The 19,540-nt window shown below is 31.8% G+C and overlaps 1 protein-coding gene across 5 annotated transcripts in view; it reads left to right on the plus strand.

The window, feature by feature from the left end:
• Positions 1-19,540, plus strand: part of LOC118201299 (putative sodium-dependent multivitamin transporter) — a 163,325-nt gene that overhangs the window by 109,657 nt on the left and 34,128 nt on the right. For all 5 annotated transcript variants that reach the window (XR_015041185.1, XR_015041186.1, XM_085816933.1 and 2 more), the window contains one exon: positions 7,016-7,170. Coding sequence is in view for 3 of the 5 variants with exons in the window: in XM_085816933.1 (XP_085673059.1) it covers positions 7,016-7,170 (155 nt within the window). In the remaining 2 variants the exon portion in view is untranslated. The remainder of the gene's footprint in view (positions 1-7,015; positions 7,171-19,540) is intronic.

Genomic DNA, 19,540 nt, shown 5'->3' on the forward strand with positions numbered 1-19,540 from the left:
TAGTCACCATCAGCATTGGTGTTGTCACAGATCAAACCCTGCTGGTCGTGGCCTCCTAAAATGGGCTCAGTGCGCCCAAATTAAAATTATTGCGCCGGATTCCCCCACTAGATATGGTTCACGGGGTGCCCCCTCTTTCATTGACTTGGCACTTTTTAGAAACATCCCTTTTGGATACAAAGTGACTGTTGAAAATTGTTTATCATCAGATCACAACCCCGTGATCATCGACCTTAGCTGTACTATTTTTACTCAAAATTTTCCGGCACTCGTCTCAACAAATTGGGACAATTTTCATTTTAAACTTAATTCTAAAAGCTTACCCTCCCTCGAAATTAAATCCAGCCATGATATAGACAAGGCAGTAGATCAATTAACGAACACCTTAACTGATACTTATAAGGAAGTATCAAAACCCACCCTCAGACCCAATTTTCGTAAATTACCTCAAGAAATTAAACTCAAAATTAAAGAAAAGAATAAAGTACGGAGACTTTGGCAAAGAAATAGAAATCCTGACTTAAAAATTCAACTCCGTACTCTCCAAAATGAGATCAAGGCATCATGTGACCAGTTCTTCCAATCACGATACACGAAATACATTCAGTCCCTAATGACCAATGATAACAGTCTTTGGCGCGCATCAGCCCGCCTACGCAAACACAAATCTCACATTCCATCCTTAGCTACGGACGCAGCGGTGGCTCACACAGACGCTGAGAAATCTGGATTAATTGTGGATTCTCTTCAAACTCAATTTACACCACATAATGAAGGAATTTTTGCGAACAACGCAAGTTCTTTCCCACAAGATGTTGAACGTTTCCTCTCCTCGCCTTTCGCGAGAGAAATACAATACACATCCATGAGCGAGGTAAGTGAATACATTACCAAGCTCAAACCCAAAAAAGCCCCTGCTATGGACTCTATTTCTAATCGTATGATTAAAAATTCACCCACCAGTTATCTATTTTTCCTAGTAATGCTTATAAATTTTATGATACAGCATTGCTATTTTCCTCAAAGCTGGAAACAAGCATTCATTGTGCCTATTCCAAAACCAGGCCAAAGCCTTTCTAATCCTCAAAATTATAGACCTATCAGCCTCCTATCATCGTTATCAAAGATATACGAATTTGTGTTACTTAAACGCCTGAACTCCTAAATCACAACGTTCTGATTGATGAACAATTTGGATTTTGAGCAAAACACTGCACTACGCACCAGCTGCTGAGGACAGTGGAGTTCATTCACGAAGGGTTTCGTAACAATATGCTTACTGGCGCTTTATTTCTTGACATAGCCAAAGCATTTGATAGGACTTCGCATATAGGAATCATTATCAAGCTCATACGACTTGACGTTTCGGCCCATTTAATTCATATAATTAACTCGTACCTCACTAATAGATCTTTTTCTGTACGAGTTAATTCTTTCATTTCGGCACCCTGTCCTATACTAAGCGGCGTCCCCCAAGGGTCACTTTTAGGCCCAATTTTGTTCAACATTTTCATAAATGACATACCAAAATCACCTAGTATCACTCTTGCACTTTATGCAGATGATACGGCCATCCTAGCTCAACACAAACGCCTTGAAAACTTGGTTCACACCATTCAGAGATATCTCTCCAGCCTTGAGCACTGGCTCATCACTTGGAAAATTAAAATTAATGTTGTTAAATGTGCTGCTATGATATTCAAACGTAGCCCCCTCCCATACCCTTCCATTAATTTAAAGTTTTTCGACGATTATGTTCCCTGGTGAAATTCTTACAAGTACCTAGGAGTTGTACTTGATTCAAAATTACGCTGGCACCTTCACATTGAAAATGTTCTCAATAAAGCAAAAGGTGCTAGAGCCCAACTTTACCCTCTCTTAGCTCGAAAGAGCCATCTGTCAATTAAAAACAAAATTCTTCTCAATACATCAATTATGAGACCTGTCTTCATGTATGCATGTACAATCTGGGGTACTGCTGCAAAAACTCATGTGAAAAAACTTCAATCTTTTCAAAGTAAGACCTTACGTATGGCCCTGAATGCAGCCTGGTACGTCCGTACAGATGTGATTCATTCGGACCTTAATATTAAACCTGTTGATTACTATATTAAAAAACTTAGTCAAAATTTATTCCTCAAAATTGAACAGATTGAAAACCGAGCACTCCAGCAGATACCAGCATACGACCCTGTTATTCGCAGCTCACAGAAGAGACCGAGAGCCGTGATTGGCCGAGAGTTCGGCATCTATCCGCCGTCCAAAAGGGCAAGACACGCCCTCTCAACATCAGTTCCAGCCCCCGCACCATGAAGGAAGGATGTCTCTTCAGCGAGCTGCCATATAATTGCTTATTCATCTTCTACAACTGCAATCCAAGATCTTCAAGCAAAGTTATCAATCTGTTTACTTAAGAATCACATCTTCCGCAGATTCTAATCTGCCTATGAATATTTTCATCGCGTTCCCATTAACTATTTGCACTCTCCTACACAAGCCACTTGCCAATGAGCCTATTAATCGTAAACTCTTTCCTATCCGCTTTTTGCTTTAGTGTTTGTATTGTGTATAAAAAATTATAAAAACCAAAAAAAAAAAGTATAAAATATAAAATACAAAAAAATTATAAAAACCTAAAAACTTATAAAAAAATTATGATACTTAAGTTTTTATTTTCTCATCTCTATCCCTAAACTTTCTCGAGCCTTTGGCTCCCTCTATTGAGCATCAAGTAAATCACTTATGCCAAATTTTTCCTATTTCTGCTCACTTTTAGTAATTCTGATGTGGAGGTACATGGTTTTGAACCATAGGCACTCCGAAAATTGCAAATCATTGACATTGGCTCAACTCTTCTAGTTCCTGCTTTCTCGGCACTTGAGTGAGCGGTTTCCAGCCCCTTCAGAAGGATGCATGCAGTCCGGTGATTAAAGTGCCTTGGTTCCGGTTTGCGGGATGATGATTCCAGAATAGAGTTCTTTGGTTCCAGAGGCTACCATGTGAGTGACTGCTGTGAGCGGCATCCATGTTCTTCAATAAAGGCGGCAATTAAAAATACGTGAGCGGCGATTTCTTCTGCAAACGGAGTTAGGCCGGTTTTAAGTGTTTTCAAGAACTTCATTTAAATTTTCAGGTGTTTTTCTTGACCATTGATTATGGACTTATTAAATGTGTAGCCAGCTTCAATTTTAGGCCGCATAATTACTGTTTAGGACTTTTTGTTTGTATAGAATGCCAGTGTTTTGGAGACCAGGTAAAAATATTTGATGAATGATGGTTATATTATATTTTTCCTAAGACTCTAATATTGTTGACATTTATTTTCTGTGTTTTTATTCTTTATTATATTGTTAATAAATTGGTTAAGTTCAAAATCTTTTATTGTCTTCAGTGTCTGCACAACATATCTCAGGGAGCTTTTATTGCTACTACTGCTAAATGTTTAATTTCTTTAAACCTTAAACTTTGTTTTAGCATCAGGATTAATGAATTTAAGAACAACTGAACCTTCTTTCTTTAAAAATTATGAAACAAGGCCAATTTAATCTGCAAATTCTAAAGTGTTAAGATCAGGGGAATCACCATCTGTTAAAGATGCTTTCCAGATCTTTACAGTGTGCCAGTAATTCATTTTATAAGATTGTTGACATCATACAGAGGCTGTTTGCACATTTTATAGACGATTTTGGTAAGCGGTAATAAAAAATCATTTTTAAAAAGAAGTAATTCTGCAAAAGAAGTAATTGCAATTGTACTATGTTTTTAAAAGTTAAAATTATCGTCTGTGGCTTGAGAGTTTTGTTTTTATTCAAAATGGAGAATTTTAACAAAGCAGTGGTTCAAAAGCTACATTTACGGTCTTTCCGAAGAGAAATATGCATACTCCGTTATCCAAACACTATGTGAGAGTCATGGTTTTGTGATATCTAAAGTGTGGTTAGGTAATATCATCAACAAGAAAGGAAAAAACGTCAAATTGCAAAGGTACGTTGTTTAATGTTAAAAGAAAATCCCCCTAGTCAAAGGACAGTTGCAAAATCATTAAAATGCTCGGTGTCCACTGTAAACAAAATCATAAACATTGATTTAAACCTTAAGAAAGCGAAAAAACGCAATGTGCATCGTCTTCTTCCAAAGCATATCGTTCAACGCAGGACATGCTGCAGAATTCTATATGAGAAACACTTATCCAAAGAAAAAGGGAAAGTAATTGTCACAATAGATGACGCATGGGTGTACTTAAATGATTGTAACAAAAAAAGAGCCATTTATTATCATAAAAGGGGAGAAAAAAATTTAAGTACATGGTTCAAAGAATTGAAAGAAACTTTTTCTAAGGGATTTATGATTGTTGCTGGTTTTTCTTATAATGGAAAGTTAAAAATAAAAAGATTGCAAAAAAAAAATGTCAAGATTAACTCTAAATACTATCAGGAACATATTTTATTGCCAATTTTTCTGAATGAAATACCATCGCTTAACCCACAGTGCCATCAATCTGTGAGGCTCCATCAGGACAAAGCTAGCAGTCACACATCAAAATCCACTGTAAATTTCCTAAAAGAAATGGAACAAAAAACTGGTATCAAGGCCATATCCTTCACTGATATCCTTACTAAATCTCCTGATGTGTCACCTATGGATTTTTGTGCTTTCGGACTTTTAAAAACTTGTGCTTTCGGACTTTGCATTATCCAAGCGTTGTCCCCAAACCCTAACAGGACTCTGGAAAGCTGTTCGGGAGGAATGGGATAGAATATCTCTTCTGCCACTTCAAAAGGCATTATTATCCTGGAAATTGCGGTCTCGAAAGATAGTTCAGAATAAGGGATGTCAAATAGAACATTTAAAACACAAGAATTTTATGTAATTTAGTTTTGTGAATACAATATACATCGTCTAAGAAATGTGTGAACAGCCTCTGTATAAGAACTCCAAAGAGTTATGATTATTCAATTTGTTAAATCTCAGTTCTAGTGCACTGATTGCCTTTTGTATAGTAAAGAAAAAAATTCTGTTTTATAATTTTCTTTTAAAACTTGTATAGGCTCATCTACATTTTTATCTAAAAAAATTTTGTTTAGTTTTTTCCTATGTCTATTTCATTAAAGGATTCATTCAATCTTAATTCTTTAAAAAAAAGTTAATGAGCTATTATTTAATGAATCAGTGGCTTGAGATAAAACAAAATATTTTTATTAGCTTACTTATCTGATTAATGTGATATAAAATTTTATACTAAATAACGATCGAACATAAAAACTTAAAATGTTTTATTGTGATTAATAAACTACTGGCCTTATCTCGAATCATGTTTATCTCTACATTTTCATAAATATTTGATAAAGCATTCTGAATATATTCTCTTTCAAAACTTTACTGTTGTAGGGTTTTACTTTGTTTTTCAAATAGTTTTTCTTTTTTTAAATTGGAACAAGTTTTTCCTATACATTTTGATTTGATTTTCTATATACATTTCCCTGCCTGAATGAGTTTTCATTATTATGATTTATACAAATAAGGTAGAAACAAGTATTTAAGCTGAGGTCTCAGTTACTTCAATAGAAAAGTGTGTTCTGCCTTTCAGCCATGCTGTTGCTATTAGTTAAAGCTTGCTATTCTACTGCCATACTTAATACATGCCTGCTATCATACGCCGGTAATCTTAATTAAGGGCCAATTCTGCGAGTGTGATTCTGTGCAGCTCCAGCTGATTAAATTTTCCTAGCATTAGTTTAGTGTTGTATTTTCTATTTTTAGTTAAAGCCCAAACTTCTATGGAAGGGAGTGGGGAGGCTTCTTGTACAAAAATGTTTATTAATATTGCATTCAAATCCTCCTCCTAATTGATCAGTCGAAACATATCTTGCTGAAAATATCATTTCTTTAACCTTACTCACATCAGGACTACAATTAAAAGTAACCGAATAGCATTTTTTTTTTTTTTTTGAACTTGTTTTATAATATAAGACTTTATCTTATTTAATTGTTCAAAATTTCATTCTGGTATGTTGTTCCTAAGTATGTTGTTTTATTTAGTTTTTCTAAGTATGTTTCTGTCCTTTCTTCATTATTGAGGATTTTTCGAATATATTTTTCTATTATTGGGTCAAAAGCAATTGAATTAACTTTAAGAATTTTCTGTTATTATGCTCATAAATCTTGTTGCTGGTACCCAGAAAAGCTACAGAGCTTTCACCAAGCAATTCAATAACTCCCATTCTGTTACTTCAGGTCAATATTTAATTTTGGAAAAAATTCATCTTTGTGCAGCTGCATCTATGGTCTGACAAGTTTCCAAACTTTGTTTCAGCTCTATGCATTATTTCAAAGTATTTACATGAAATTCTAAATTTTCATATCTCGCCAATATTTTTCCAGTTTCTGTAACCCTCATTTAAAAACGAACTCAGTTTTGACTTACCAAAACATTTGTAACAAAAACAGAATCTTTTGATACTGAATATACCAGTCACTCTCTTGATACATGTTCTACATTTTTTTAAATTCTGTTATGGTACTTTGCACTAAATCTTTGAGTTTCTCTTGATGAATCTTTGATCTTTGTCATGTAATTCTGTGAAATAAAAAAATAAAGAAAATTTTTTCGAAGATTTTTAACTTTGCAACAAAAATTAATTTAAGGAAGTAAGTTATGTTTAATAAACAGAATACTAGATTTTTTTCCATTTACTAAGTTGTGGTCAAAATCGTGCAAATCTGATATATATAATATATTAACTAAGTCGCACATCATGGTTAGAGGTCAAACAAAAAACATGCAGTGCAAGTGTTAAGCTATGAAAACGTCATACATTGAATGTGTCTTTGTTTTGGATCTGATAAAAATTTGCATAAATTATTGTTGCATTCTTTTATTTATTTTGATAAGTGTTTTTTTAATTTTTTTTATTTTATTGCTACATTTATTTTAACAATTGTATATACCTGATGAGTTTTGCTGTGCACATCTGAGCATATTATATAAGCAAATAATACATTTTTTAAATTACAGCATTTTCTTATGGTCTGCTTTGTATTGGATTAACTGTTATTGTTGAGAAGTTAGGAGGTGTTTTGCAAGCATCATTGACTATATTTAATGTCGTTGGTGGACCTATGCTCGGTTTATTTTCTTTAGGAATGCTCTGTAACAGAGCCAATGCAAAAGTAAGCCTATTCTTATATCATTTAAATGTAATTAAAAGTGTATTTATGGTAAATAACATAGCTGCCAACCCTCCCGGTTTTACTACAAGACTCCTTGATTTTCACCTCATCTTTTAGTCTCCTGATAGATTACCAAATTTCCTGGCTTTTAATTGTTTTCCTTTATTAAGCAAAATAGTTCTGGAATTTATTGGATTAATAATACAGTGCAAAGTCTTTAATCTGGATGCCCATAATCCGGAATGATTTATAATCCGGACTTCAAAGCTACAAACTTTATGCGCATGCGTAAACGCATTAATGCGTTTACACATGCTCATAATACATTTAATCATGTGCATAAAGAGATACTGTTTATATAGAGAGAGAGACTGTTTATAGAAAAGAGAATTAAAGAGGAAGTATTAACAAAAAAAAATGAAGCAACTTAAACAACTTAGAAAGAAATGTTTAATAAAGTAAACAAATAAATATTAAGCTTTTTTTTTTGTAAATTTTGATACGCTTTAGATCATAATTGCTCTTTATTTCATAAATGACGGTTTCATATTTTTAATTGTATAATTTCTGCATGTCATCTTACCAGATTTAAATTGATGATGTATAATCTGGAAAAACCCCTAATCCGGAATCGCCGAAGTCGTGACGAGTCCGCATTGCGGACTTTGTACTGTACTACTTAAATTAAGCGAATGCCATACCTCTAATGATTTTAAGAATAATTTTTCTAGTTAAATTTTTATTTCATCTGAACTGTATTTTTTTAATTACACGTTATTCATTTTATTAAATTTTTCTTATTTAATTTCATTTGATCAGATTTGTCTTAATCTACTGTAGATAATACAGTACAAAGTCCGTAATCCGGACCTGTATGTTGAAATCGTATTTTTAACAAGCAGAAAATGCAGTCAAAAGTCTTTAATTTGGACTCGTCGGGACTTCGGCAATTCCGGATTATAGATCATCAGTTTAAATCTGGTAAGATGGCATGCAGAAATTATACAATTAAAAATATGAAACTGTAGTTTATGAAATAAAGAGCAATTATTATCTAAAAGGTATCAAAATTTACAAAAAAAAAAAAAAAAAAAAAAACTTAATATTTATTTGTTTACTTTATTAAACATTTCTTTCAATGTAAGTTGTTTAAGTTGCTTCGTTTTTTGTGCTAATACTTTCTCTTTAATTCTCTCTTCTATAAGCAGACATAATTTCTTGTTCAGTTAGAAAGTTCGACTGTTCAAATCCTGTAATTGCTGTGTTGAGAATACAGACTAACTTTAACTTGTCAATTGAAATTTTTTCGTTTTCAATAACCTCTCTGTCACTTTCTTCACTATTGGAAGCACGCATGTGTAAATGTTTTACTGGCTTTGCGCGCATGCGTAGTGGACACACACATCAAACGTGCATGCGTAAGTTTGTGGCTTTGAGGTCCGGATTATAGATCATTCCAGATAATGGACGTCCGGATTATGGACTTTGTACTTGTAGTAGATTTTTATGTGAAGATTTAAGCAGTGTTTACTCAGTTAACATTTATATTTAATTTTGTTTACTCAATAAACGGTATATTGCTAAGCTTATGCACATGAATACTATGTACATTAATTATTAATTTTATTTTCATTGTAGTTAAAAGTACTTTGACAAATAAGAGTTTTCCTTTCTGACTTAGGATTTTCTTGAAAAGTATAAGAAAATTACAAAGTGAACTTAGCCAAAGAACGTAAAATTTAGAATATCCAATTAAATGCTAATATATTTCACATCTGAATTGAATTACAACTAGTTCAGTAACTTGAACATTTTGAAGTGAGTTTGGAGTTCTTTTGAAATAGAATGTGTTGCTGTGCAGTTTCTTCCAAAAATCTCCCTTCCAGTTTCTTTCCAAAATCTCCCTGTTTTTAAGATTTCAAGGTTGGCAGCTATGTCTTTAATGTTAGAAAATGATTGATATAAAGTTTTTAAGTATGTCATATGATTTTAAATATTGGATACTGGGGAAAAGACTTTAAAATTTTATGCTTCACAAAATTCATTGCATTGTGATAAATAATTAGCAGTGTTATAATGAAAATACTTTTTTTTTAAGTATGATTTTTGTAAGAAGTGTGGAATATATTTGAAGTGTATTTCTAAAAATTGACATACAGACGTTTCATTGTAGGTTATTCATTTTCTATCAGCTATTCCATGTTATATTAAAAGTTGTTGTTATTTTCCTTTTTATTTCTGATTATATTTTTAATGCAATATGTATGTATTTTTAAACTTAAATTATAGATATTTTCTGAGTAAAGAGTGCTGTTATGTTGTTTGACTTTTTTTTTTTTTTTTTAATTCTTTGATATTAACTACATTTCTGCCCATAAAAAATGCTGTGGTATAGTGGCTAAAAGTGTCATCTTTTGAATTCACTGTATTTGTGTGAAAAACCACTTTTCTTATATCAACTGCAACTAAATTAAATGCTATATGTACAAAGTCTGAAATCTGGACTCCAGTGTGCAACTGACTGAGATTGCTGTATCTCCAGCACATGAGACTGTGTATCAGAAATTCTAAAGATATGTTCATTTTAAAATTATTTTGCGATATTGCTGTTGAACTGAATGTTATGGTTTAAGTGAGGAGAATATGATATTTAATAAATAAAGGTAACACACAAAATGTTAATAAAAATGCCTGTTTGAGGATAGTGCAAATTCTGAAAGCTTTTAGATTTTTTTATGAATTTTTGCCTTGAGACCTAATGGTGGCATTTTAGTTTCTATAACTAAAATAGGAACATTGTTATGTTGTGAGCAAAACGTTCTTACTTTACACACGACTGCCACTGGCTCTGACATAGCAATGAATACTGTACATCTAAATTTTTAAACACCATTCCAGAATTTTAAAAATGTATTTAATAGAATTCTAATCATATATTTACAAATTATATACTATAAACACAATAACAAAAATTGAACTTATCTGCACAACGAGAATAAGCGTAGCATTATTTTCTGAACTTGAGACAAATTTAGGAGTTTAACTACCACAAACTCAAACATAAGAATTTTATCATTTCAAACACAGCTAATTGTAAAAATATATTTTACTAATATATGCAGCGTGCAGTGGATTCCATTTCATTTCCACCCAAGCTCAATTTTTTTTTATTACGCAGTCGTCTCTTCGAGATGAAATTGGCTCCATTCCAAAAACATGTCTGGCATGTTATTTGCTGTTACCATTCAAGCGCTGCAGAATTTTTCTACCTGCAGTTGTTGCCAGACTTATTCTCGCTGTATGTGAGAGGTACAACAAACATGTTAATGTGCTGAAGGGAAGTTATTGTAACACCTATAAACAATATTTTATAGCTATTTTAGAAGGGGTCACACCTAGGAAAGTCTAGGACTGCAAGGATTAATTGTTTAATTAAGATTTATTGGAGAAATCAAGCAACGAGAATCAACATTATATTTGTAAATTTTGTAGGACTAGTTTTGGTGGTTTAATTACGGAACTGTCTACCTCAGCTGCCGAAGTGCAAATGAACAAGATAAGATGGAGTGATAAGATAAGAATGGCAGGACAGAAGTTAAGCTACTGTCACCATCTTTTGATAAAACAAGAAAACAAAAGCATTTCCTTAAAGGCTGAAGGTAAAGATGGATTGGAATTAAGGTCGCTAACCAGAACAGAAAGAATTTTTTGAATGTGAAACACCTCTAGAAAATCTAATTCACCAATGGAAGATGTTTTTTAAATACTTTTTGTTGCAGAAAAATGGAAAGCATGATTTTCAGACCAACAGTCCTGGGCAACAGAGGACTTCCTTGTTTCCTTTTTCCTAACATATGCCTTGTGTTATTTAATGCAAAATTTCAAGTCTCTCTTAGTTTGACCAGTGTAAATTAAACTACATTGGCAAGGAATCTTATAAATACTCCAAGAATTCATATCCGGAATGGGGTCCTTAGGTATGGAACTGTGAACTTTATTGATAGGAGAATAAACCCAAAAGTGAAATTTCTGTAAAATATGTGCAGTCTTATAGCTAATTGATTGAAAGAAAGGAATTACAACAAAATTCTTATAATCTCCTAAAACAAGAGTGTGCCAAGTCATAAAGTATATAATTACATTTTAAAAATGTATCAGTTTTATATTCAATAAATCTTGCTATAAGTCAAGATTTATTGACTATAAAACTGACATATTTCATAGTTATAATTATATATATAGAAAATGTCAGTTCAAAGGAAAATTGCAACAGCAAGTTAAAGTAGGGACTTTTGTAAAGAGGAAGTAAAGAACTTGTAAAACTGTATTAAAAAATTTGTAAAAAAAATTCTTTATCTACTAACAAAATTATTTAAAAATAAATTTTACACTTTTAACAAGATAATAATAATAAACTAGCAAATAGAAACATTGTTTACAAAATCCCCAGCAATAAGGATTTCCTTTAATTGAGATCGATTAAAATAGAATTGCTGTGTTCTTTTGCTTCTTTTCTTTATCATTTATTCCATTTTTAATGCCAGAAAACTCTTTACAAGTACTGTTTTTAAGAATCTATCTTTACATGCTACCAGTTTAAGATTGCATGCTTGTTGTGTGGAATTCAGTCAAAACAATTCAAAATGTGTCAAGTTGAAATGCAACATGTGAAAAGTTGTCGACAAATTCTAGACATCTAGTTCATAATTCCAAAATTGGTTAATTCCGTAAATTCAAAATTTATATTAGAAAACAATAGCAAATGTCCCCAAAAGATTTATCTAAATTTAAAAAAAAAATTGCAGAGATTCATAACCTGTGTTTACTATAAAAAGAGAGCACTGATGTAGGTTTAAAAAAAATCCCAAATAATTTCAGCAATAAAATGAACTTGCTTCTTCAGTCAAAATATATTATAAATACACTGTGTATTTGTAAAAATTATTTCCATAAACATAGAGAAAAATGCCATTAAAAATTTTCTGGCAACTGATATTTTGTTTGTTTACATTAAAAATTGAGTGGGGAATGGGGTATTAATAGATTCAGTGGTCAGAGATTATTTCAATTCCATTGAGTTATATTATGCTTTTATATTATAGACTGTGGAGTTTTTAATATAATAACTTATCATTTTTGTTTATCTTGTGAATAGCTGGGTTCTAAAAAGTTTTTAATATGATTTTCTTTTGCAGGTGTCTTGAGCACATCAAGCGTATTCTTATACAAATGCTAATTTGTAGTTAAAATTATTTTTTAAAATGTGTGAACATTGAATTATTGAAACATATTGTAAACAATTGCTTTCATTTGGGTAAACTATATGTATTTAAGAGCATCAATGATATGATTTCTGTAAACTTTTTCGTATAAAAAGGGAAAGTTATTCAAAAATAAATAATTATAAAGGATCAAAATTTTGCTTGAAAAAGAGGGATTTATGTCAGTCACTTTTCAAATGGATAAATTTTTTTAAAATAAAAACTGCACCTGTCAAGTCTTTTTAGGGAGAAGGAAAAGCTTTTTCTTTTTTCATTGATATGTTTTTTTTTTTTTTTATATATATAGATATATATATATATATATATATATAAAATTATACCTACTATTTAATTACGATTTTGCAATCTGTAATGATGTCAAATCTGAAAGGGGCTAGGAATAAAATTGGACTGTAAGGTGTAATAAATTAGGCTGTTGCATGTTTTTTAAGTTCTGCATGTGGCAGTTTAGTGAATTTTATGTAATTTTGAATTTAGTGAAGTTGTGCTAGATTTTCAAATTTCTTTTATTATGCTCTTTAATATTTTAAATGTTTGGCATTACAGTTTTTAAAGCATTTATATCTATTTGGTTATAGGATGATATTAATAATCAAAATAATAATAATAATGTAATTGTTGTTCAGAGGCCTATATTTAGAGTAAACAAGCCATCGATTTAGGACAACACACTTTATTTACACGAATAATGAATAAAAAGAGCACACAGCAAATCATATTGACCATCACACAGCCTATAGTATCTCACCATCTCCCTACGCTCGAATGATGGATGTGTTGAGAGAAGAGACGGCTGCACCACCATAATTCATATGCATGCACATAATAAAAAAGTTCGCTCATCTCTACCCAACACACCTCTCTTGCGAGCAACATTTTTTCAATACAAAAATGAAATACAAACTATACATAAAACATTACATAAAGAAATGAAGCAAATTATTTTCAATGTATGCATTAACTTTTCTTCACTTACACTCTTAGTAAGAAAATCTGCAATCATATTATCAGTTTGTGAATATTCCAACTTAATGACACTGTCCTTTATTAAGTCCTTCATAAAATGGAAATGTAAGTTCATGTGTCTGGATTTCATAGAAGATCTGGCATAGTTGATCTACTGGATAGCAGCTTGACTGTCTGTATTTAAAACCACTGCACCATTCAAAAATTGGTTACATCTTAATTCTGATAATAAATTTACAGTTCAAATAATATCCTTACCAATTTCAGAAATAGAAAATAATTCTGTTTCACAAGTAGACAGACTAAAACTTCTTTGCTTACGAGATTTCCAAGAAATCAATGAATCACCTAGTAAAATAGTACCACCAGAAAATGACTTACCATTTTCTGCATTTCCCTAGCTAGCATCAGCATATGCATTTAAAACTCCAAAATCGTTGCTATAGAAAAGTTTTTTATTTTTTGTGCCTTTTAAATACTTTAATACCCTTTTAGCCAAAAGATAATGCCTTTTTCCTGGTACATGATTAAATTGTGACAAATAAGTTATTACAAATGATATATCAGGATGTGTTCTATTCTCTAAACATAAAAGTTTTCCAATTAATTCCTGGTATCAATCTTAAGTTGTATCAATCTTTTCATTTGTACATGAAAAACTTTTATCTGCCCCTTTAACGATTGACGTTATTACTGCTTTTCAATTTTGCTATTTGCATTTTCCAAAAATTTTGAATTACTATTTTCATGTAACTCAAATATATTTTTAATTTTAGAAACAGTATTTTCAAGCATTTCTTTATTATTACAAAATACAGCTAAATCATCGATATACAAACACAATATAAAAATGTTTTTGGTATCATTATAAATGAATGTACAATTATCAGATGCTAATTGTACCAGTGCAAGTTCTTCTAATTCAGTTTTTATTCTCATATACCAATTCCTACCTTATTGAGTCAACCCATAAATACTTATATTTACATACTTTCCCTTCTCCATTCAATTTTTCCTAATCAGGTGGAGGAGTCACATATACATCCTTGTTTAAGTCAATGTACAAGTATGCTGTTTTTACATCATAAAATTTAACAGTCAAATTTAATTTAGCTGAAAGTGCAAGTAATAATCTAAAACAATCAATGTTAACTACTGGTGAATATGATTCGGTATAGTCCTTATTTTTTATTTGATTAAACCCAGCAGGGCTTTATATTTTACTTCCCCAGAGTCTCCTTCCTTCAAAGTATACACCCACTTACTTTTTACTAATTTTGTTTTTTCTGGCCTCTATGCTATTTCCCACACTTCGTGTTTATGTAATGAATCTAATTCATTTTCCATCCCCGATTTCCGGAACATAACTGATTTTTTTTTTATTTGATGATAGTTGTTTAGATTTGAGCCTTTCTGATGTGAATATCTTAATGGTATTTTATTTCCATATTTATTACTTTTTTCATAGCTATCAGATGTTTGGATTTTATTCCCCCTGTCATCACCCCCCACTACAGCAGCTCATGTTGCCAATTTCGAAATTCAATGAGTCAATCATTTTCACTTGCTTGAGTATTTCCCCTAACAACCAATTCGAGATGTGGTTTTTCACTTTTTGTTTTTTGATCTACTTCGTTTTCCTTCCATCAAATTCCTTTTAATTCTTCAATATCCCAAGTTTCTATGGTTTATTTTTTCCCATATAATTACTACCTTTTAAAGATTCATAAATTTAACTGATCGTTCTTCAATTATTTTATTGCTTTCCTATATCATAAATATGATATCTTTTTCTTTCTCTAGCATAGCCTAACATTATCCCCCTTTTCCCCTGGTATATCAAATTTGTTTCGCATTACTTTCGGAATGTGAAAGTATGCCACCTATCCAAATTTTTTTTAGATAGTTTAATTTGGGTTTCTTACCAGTCCAAATTTCTATAGGATTTTTTTCTTTTCCTTTCCGAAGTGTTAAATTAGATACTTGAATACTAAAATTATTTGCTTCTGCCCAGAATTTTACCGGAAGCTCACTGTCATGTAGTAATGTTGTTGCTTTTTCCAAAAGAAATCTACCTGTTCAGCTTTCCCATTACTTTCACTGTTATATGGAATTGTTTTTTCATGAAAAATACCAGAATTAGCAAGATCTAATTGTTCATTTACAAATTCTAAACCATCGTCTGTTCTCAAACGTTTAATTCTTTTGCCAGTTGAATTTTCATACTTAGCTTTAAATTTAGAAAATGCATAAAATACTTTTAAGAAAATAAGTAAAATACATTTCATAAAAATCATCCACCAAGATCATAAAATATTTAGACCCACCAATTAATTCAGTTTGAACAGGGCCTCATAGATCCGAATGAATTCTAAAATTTCTGAACTCTGATTAATGCTAATATTTGGGTGACTTTTTCTAGTTATTTTACTTATGTGACAAGTTTCAAACTTAAAATCACTTACATCATTAATATCAATGTATTCTTACATTTTAACCATATATTTTGGATTTAAATGGCACATAAAGTTCATAATTATTACCTGTACAATCACTAGCAATGCGACATTCAGAATTATAATACGGTTCTAAATTAACTTCAAGCCTATATCGTTATTCTTAATGCTTTAAGAAGTAATTGATTACACCTACTAAAAACTAATACAGAATTATTCCTTGATTCAAATTTACATCCTTTATGCAGTGAGTGACAATAAGTTATTTCTTAAATCAGGAATATACGAGGGCCATCCAGGAAGTAGATTACGTTTCCGTCTGTGTCCGCTAGGGGCGGGGCTAGCGCGGCCATCTTGGGGTCAGAGCGTTGCGCAGCTCAGTCTGCATCTAGCCGTGCTAGTGAGAGGTTCGTGCTGTGCTCCGTTCAGATACTGTGACGGTTTGAAATGTCTGCGTTAATTGAAAATCCCGCGAGCTGCGAGGTGCGCTCAGTAATAAGGTTTCTGACTGCAAAAAACTGTAAACCGATAGAAATCTATCGGCAGCTTCGTGAAGTGTATGGGGACAACATTATCACTGAAGGTGGAGTGCGTCAGTGGGTCATAAGATTTCAAAATGGCCGAACCAATGTTCACGACGAAGATCGAAGTGGGAGACCCAGCATAGTGACCGCCGAACTTCTCGAAAAAGTCGATGCTAAAGTCCGTGAAAATCGAAATTTCACAATAACGGAACTTTCTTTGAGTTTTCCACAAATTTCGCGAAGTTTGTTGCACGAAATCATCAGCGAAAAGCTTGGTTACCACAAGTTTTGTGCAAGATGGAAGGCAAGAAGAGGTAACGAAGTGGTTGAAGGCGCAGGCGGCCGAATTTTTCGACGAAGGAATTTCCAAGCTCGTACATCGCTACGATAAATGCCTTAATTTGTATGGTGACTATGTAGAAAAGTAGTATTTGAGTGTGGCTTTCATCTGTATATAATAAAATTTGTTTCCTATACTTTGTTTATTTTTTTATTCCAAAACGTAATCTACTTTCTGGATAGCCCTCGTAACTTACATTACTAATAGTTAAATTAACAGAACTAGAATTCTTTGAACTTATAGTTTTTGATTTAACAGTACCAATACCCTATGAAAATATTTTTGAATGTTTACCTGCCTGGTAAATTTCTCTCACCTCTGATGTAATATTCTGAAACCAAAATGAGTCTTTTGCCATATGGCCAGTTGCACCACTATCCAGCAACCAAATTTTGTCATATTCGTCATTTTTTCCATGCGTAAGTTGAAGAGCAAAATCACTTTCTCTTTCATCAGAACAAGATGAAGTGTTCACACTTGTAGTTTGTGACTTCTTTCTTTCTTTATTACCTTTGGATAACTCACTTTTTGGATTAGCAATAGCAATCTTTCGCGATGTGACCAGGCCATTGACAAATGTAACAAATTCTTGGGTTATAGTTTTTATTTCTCCTTGATATGAACGCCTCAGCGTTGGTTCCATTAGGTCGTTTCTCTTTCGTTGAACTGTGTGTAGATTCTTCCTCACAGAGTATTTCAAGTGCTTCATCAATTGCTTTTTTTCATGCAGTGTTTTTAAAATATCCCTAATTCGAGAGAATTTTCCACAAAGTCCATGGACTGTGTAAAACACCAATTCCTGAGGAGATACTTCTAGTCCTAGTGATGGGCACTTAGTTGCTATTAATCTCGCTCTTGCGTTATAATCATTAGCTGACTCATGCAGCTTCATTTCTAAATTTTTTAACTTATTACTGGTATCTATTTTTTGATTTTCGGCTTGTCCCATAAATGTTGATTTTATTTTCTCCCAAAGTATTTTTGCATTCTCTTCTGTGAAGAACTGAAGCGCCTGTTGCGAAGTGTTTTACAGTTGTTGTGAAGTGTTTACATTGTGAAATGAAACAGTGAAAGTTTTATATACGCTACGGCATCAGTGTTTTTCTCATTCCACAATCTTTCATCTTTCTAGTCTGTTTTTTGATTGAAATTACTGAGTCAAGTCTTTTCATTGATAAGGCAGCTTTTATTTTCAATGCCTAGATAAAATAGTTCTCACCAGTTAATTTGGGAATATTCCACTTCTCCATTTCTGGCTTTCACTAAGGCAGTTTGGATTTCTACTTGGTATTTCATCCAGATCTCCTTGAAATAACCACAGACCTGCTACCATTTGCTGTTCAGAGGACCATATTTAGAGTAAAGAAGCCATCGATTTAGAACAACACACTTTATTTACATGATTAATGAATAAAAAGAGCACACAGCAAATCATATTGACCATTACACAGGATATAGTATTTCACCATCTCTGTACACTCGAATGACGGATGTGTCACGAGAAGAGATGCTGCACCACTATAATTAATATGCATGCACATAAGAAAAACGCTCACTCGCCTCTACCCAACAGTAAGTACCCGTAATTTTTATTTTTAAAATGAAATAATAATGTCAATAAATATTGCAATATTCTAAATATGCCATCGGAAGCAGAAAGTGAAAGACAAGTGCGAGTAAGGGCCCAAAACTTTCTCAAATCTGAGCAATGATTATTTAAAATAAGGTTATAAGACTAAAATTGGTTGTATCATCTCTTTTCTCTTTATAAATATCTCCCTATGTCACTGTATTTTTTTTAAACAAATACATTTTAGATTTATATTCAGAAGTAGTTTTCATCTTTCCTTTCTTTGTAGATAAAAATTTAAAGGAATAGAAAAAAAAGTATTGTTATTTCTTGCTTTACTTTGTTTCAGGACATATTTGATTTCTTAAAATGCATGATTTTCTATCTGTAATACAAGTAAAAGCTGTTTCCTCCTTAATACATATACTTCTTCTTTTTTTTTTTTTTTTTTTAAACTTCTTGCTAGTCACTCTCATCAGTATAATGGTTTAAAGCGTTTCTTTCTGATTTTTATGTCTTGGTATTGTGAAACTGTATTCTTAGAAGGAATATAGTTTTATAATGATTTTCATGAACATTAAGTGAAAGTGACTATTAAAGGTTTAATAAATAAAATAAAATCATATACAGCATTGTTTTTTAAAATTATATATTTATCCTCCCTCTGTTTACTCTCCGCTCCTCGTTTTTAGTTAAAATTTTCTTTCTTTTCGGGTGCCATCATTTCAAAATTTATATACTTGGGGGAAACAGGTTTTATATTTTAATACTTATTCAACATGAGTAAAATAAAAAGTGTGTGTTTTTTAGTTGCAGCAAGTATGGGAGTTATTTTTATTATAGTATTTAAAAGGAATTATTTTTTTTATGTAAAATTTCTTCTACTGACATGATCATGCTAGTTTTTAGTTCTTTAATTAAGATTAGATGATTATCTAATTTTTTCTTTCTTTTGATTTAAGCAGATGATTACCATTCTACATATAAGTCAGCCTTCATAGCCTTTTCAGTTATTAAACTTCTGAAAGAAAAAAAAAGGTCTTAACATCTGCTTAATTTAATTTTACTGACTGAAAGCATAATTTTATCAGGTTCATGCTTCCTAATTTATTTCATTTACTTAGATCTATTTAACAACAAGAAAATTCTATGCTAAGTGTTGTTAAATAAAAATTATATTAAAAAATTCGGTTTTGTGTGTGTTTTTGAAACGATTTTGTGCTTTTACTTCC

Source organism: Stegodyphus dumicola, chromosome 5 (genome assembly GCF_044657685.1).
Source record: "Stegodyphus dumicola isolate Sdum_Otavi_A_Nest chromosome 5, ASM4465768v1".
NCBI lineage: Eukaryota > Metazoa > Arthropoda > Arachnida > Araneae > Eresidae > Stegodyphus > Stegodyphus dumicola.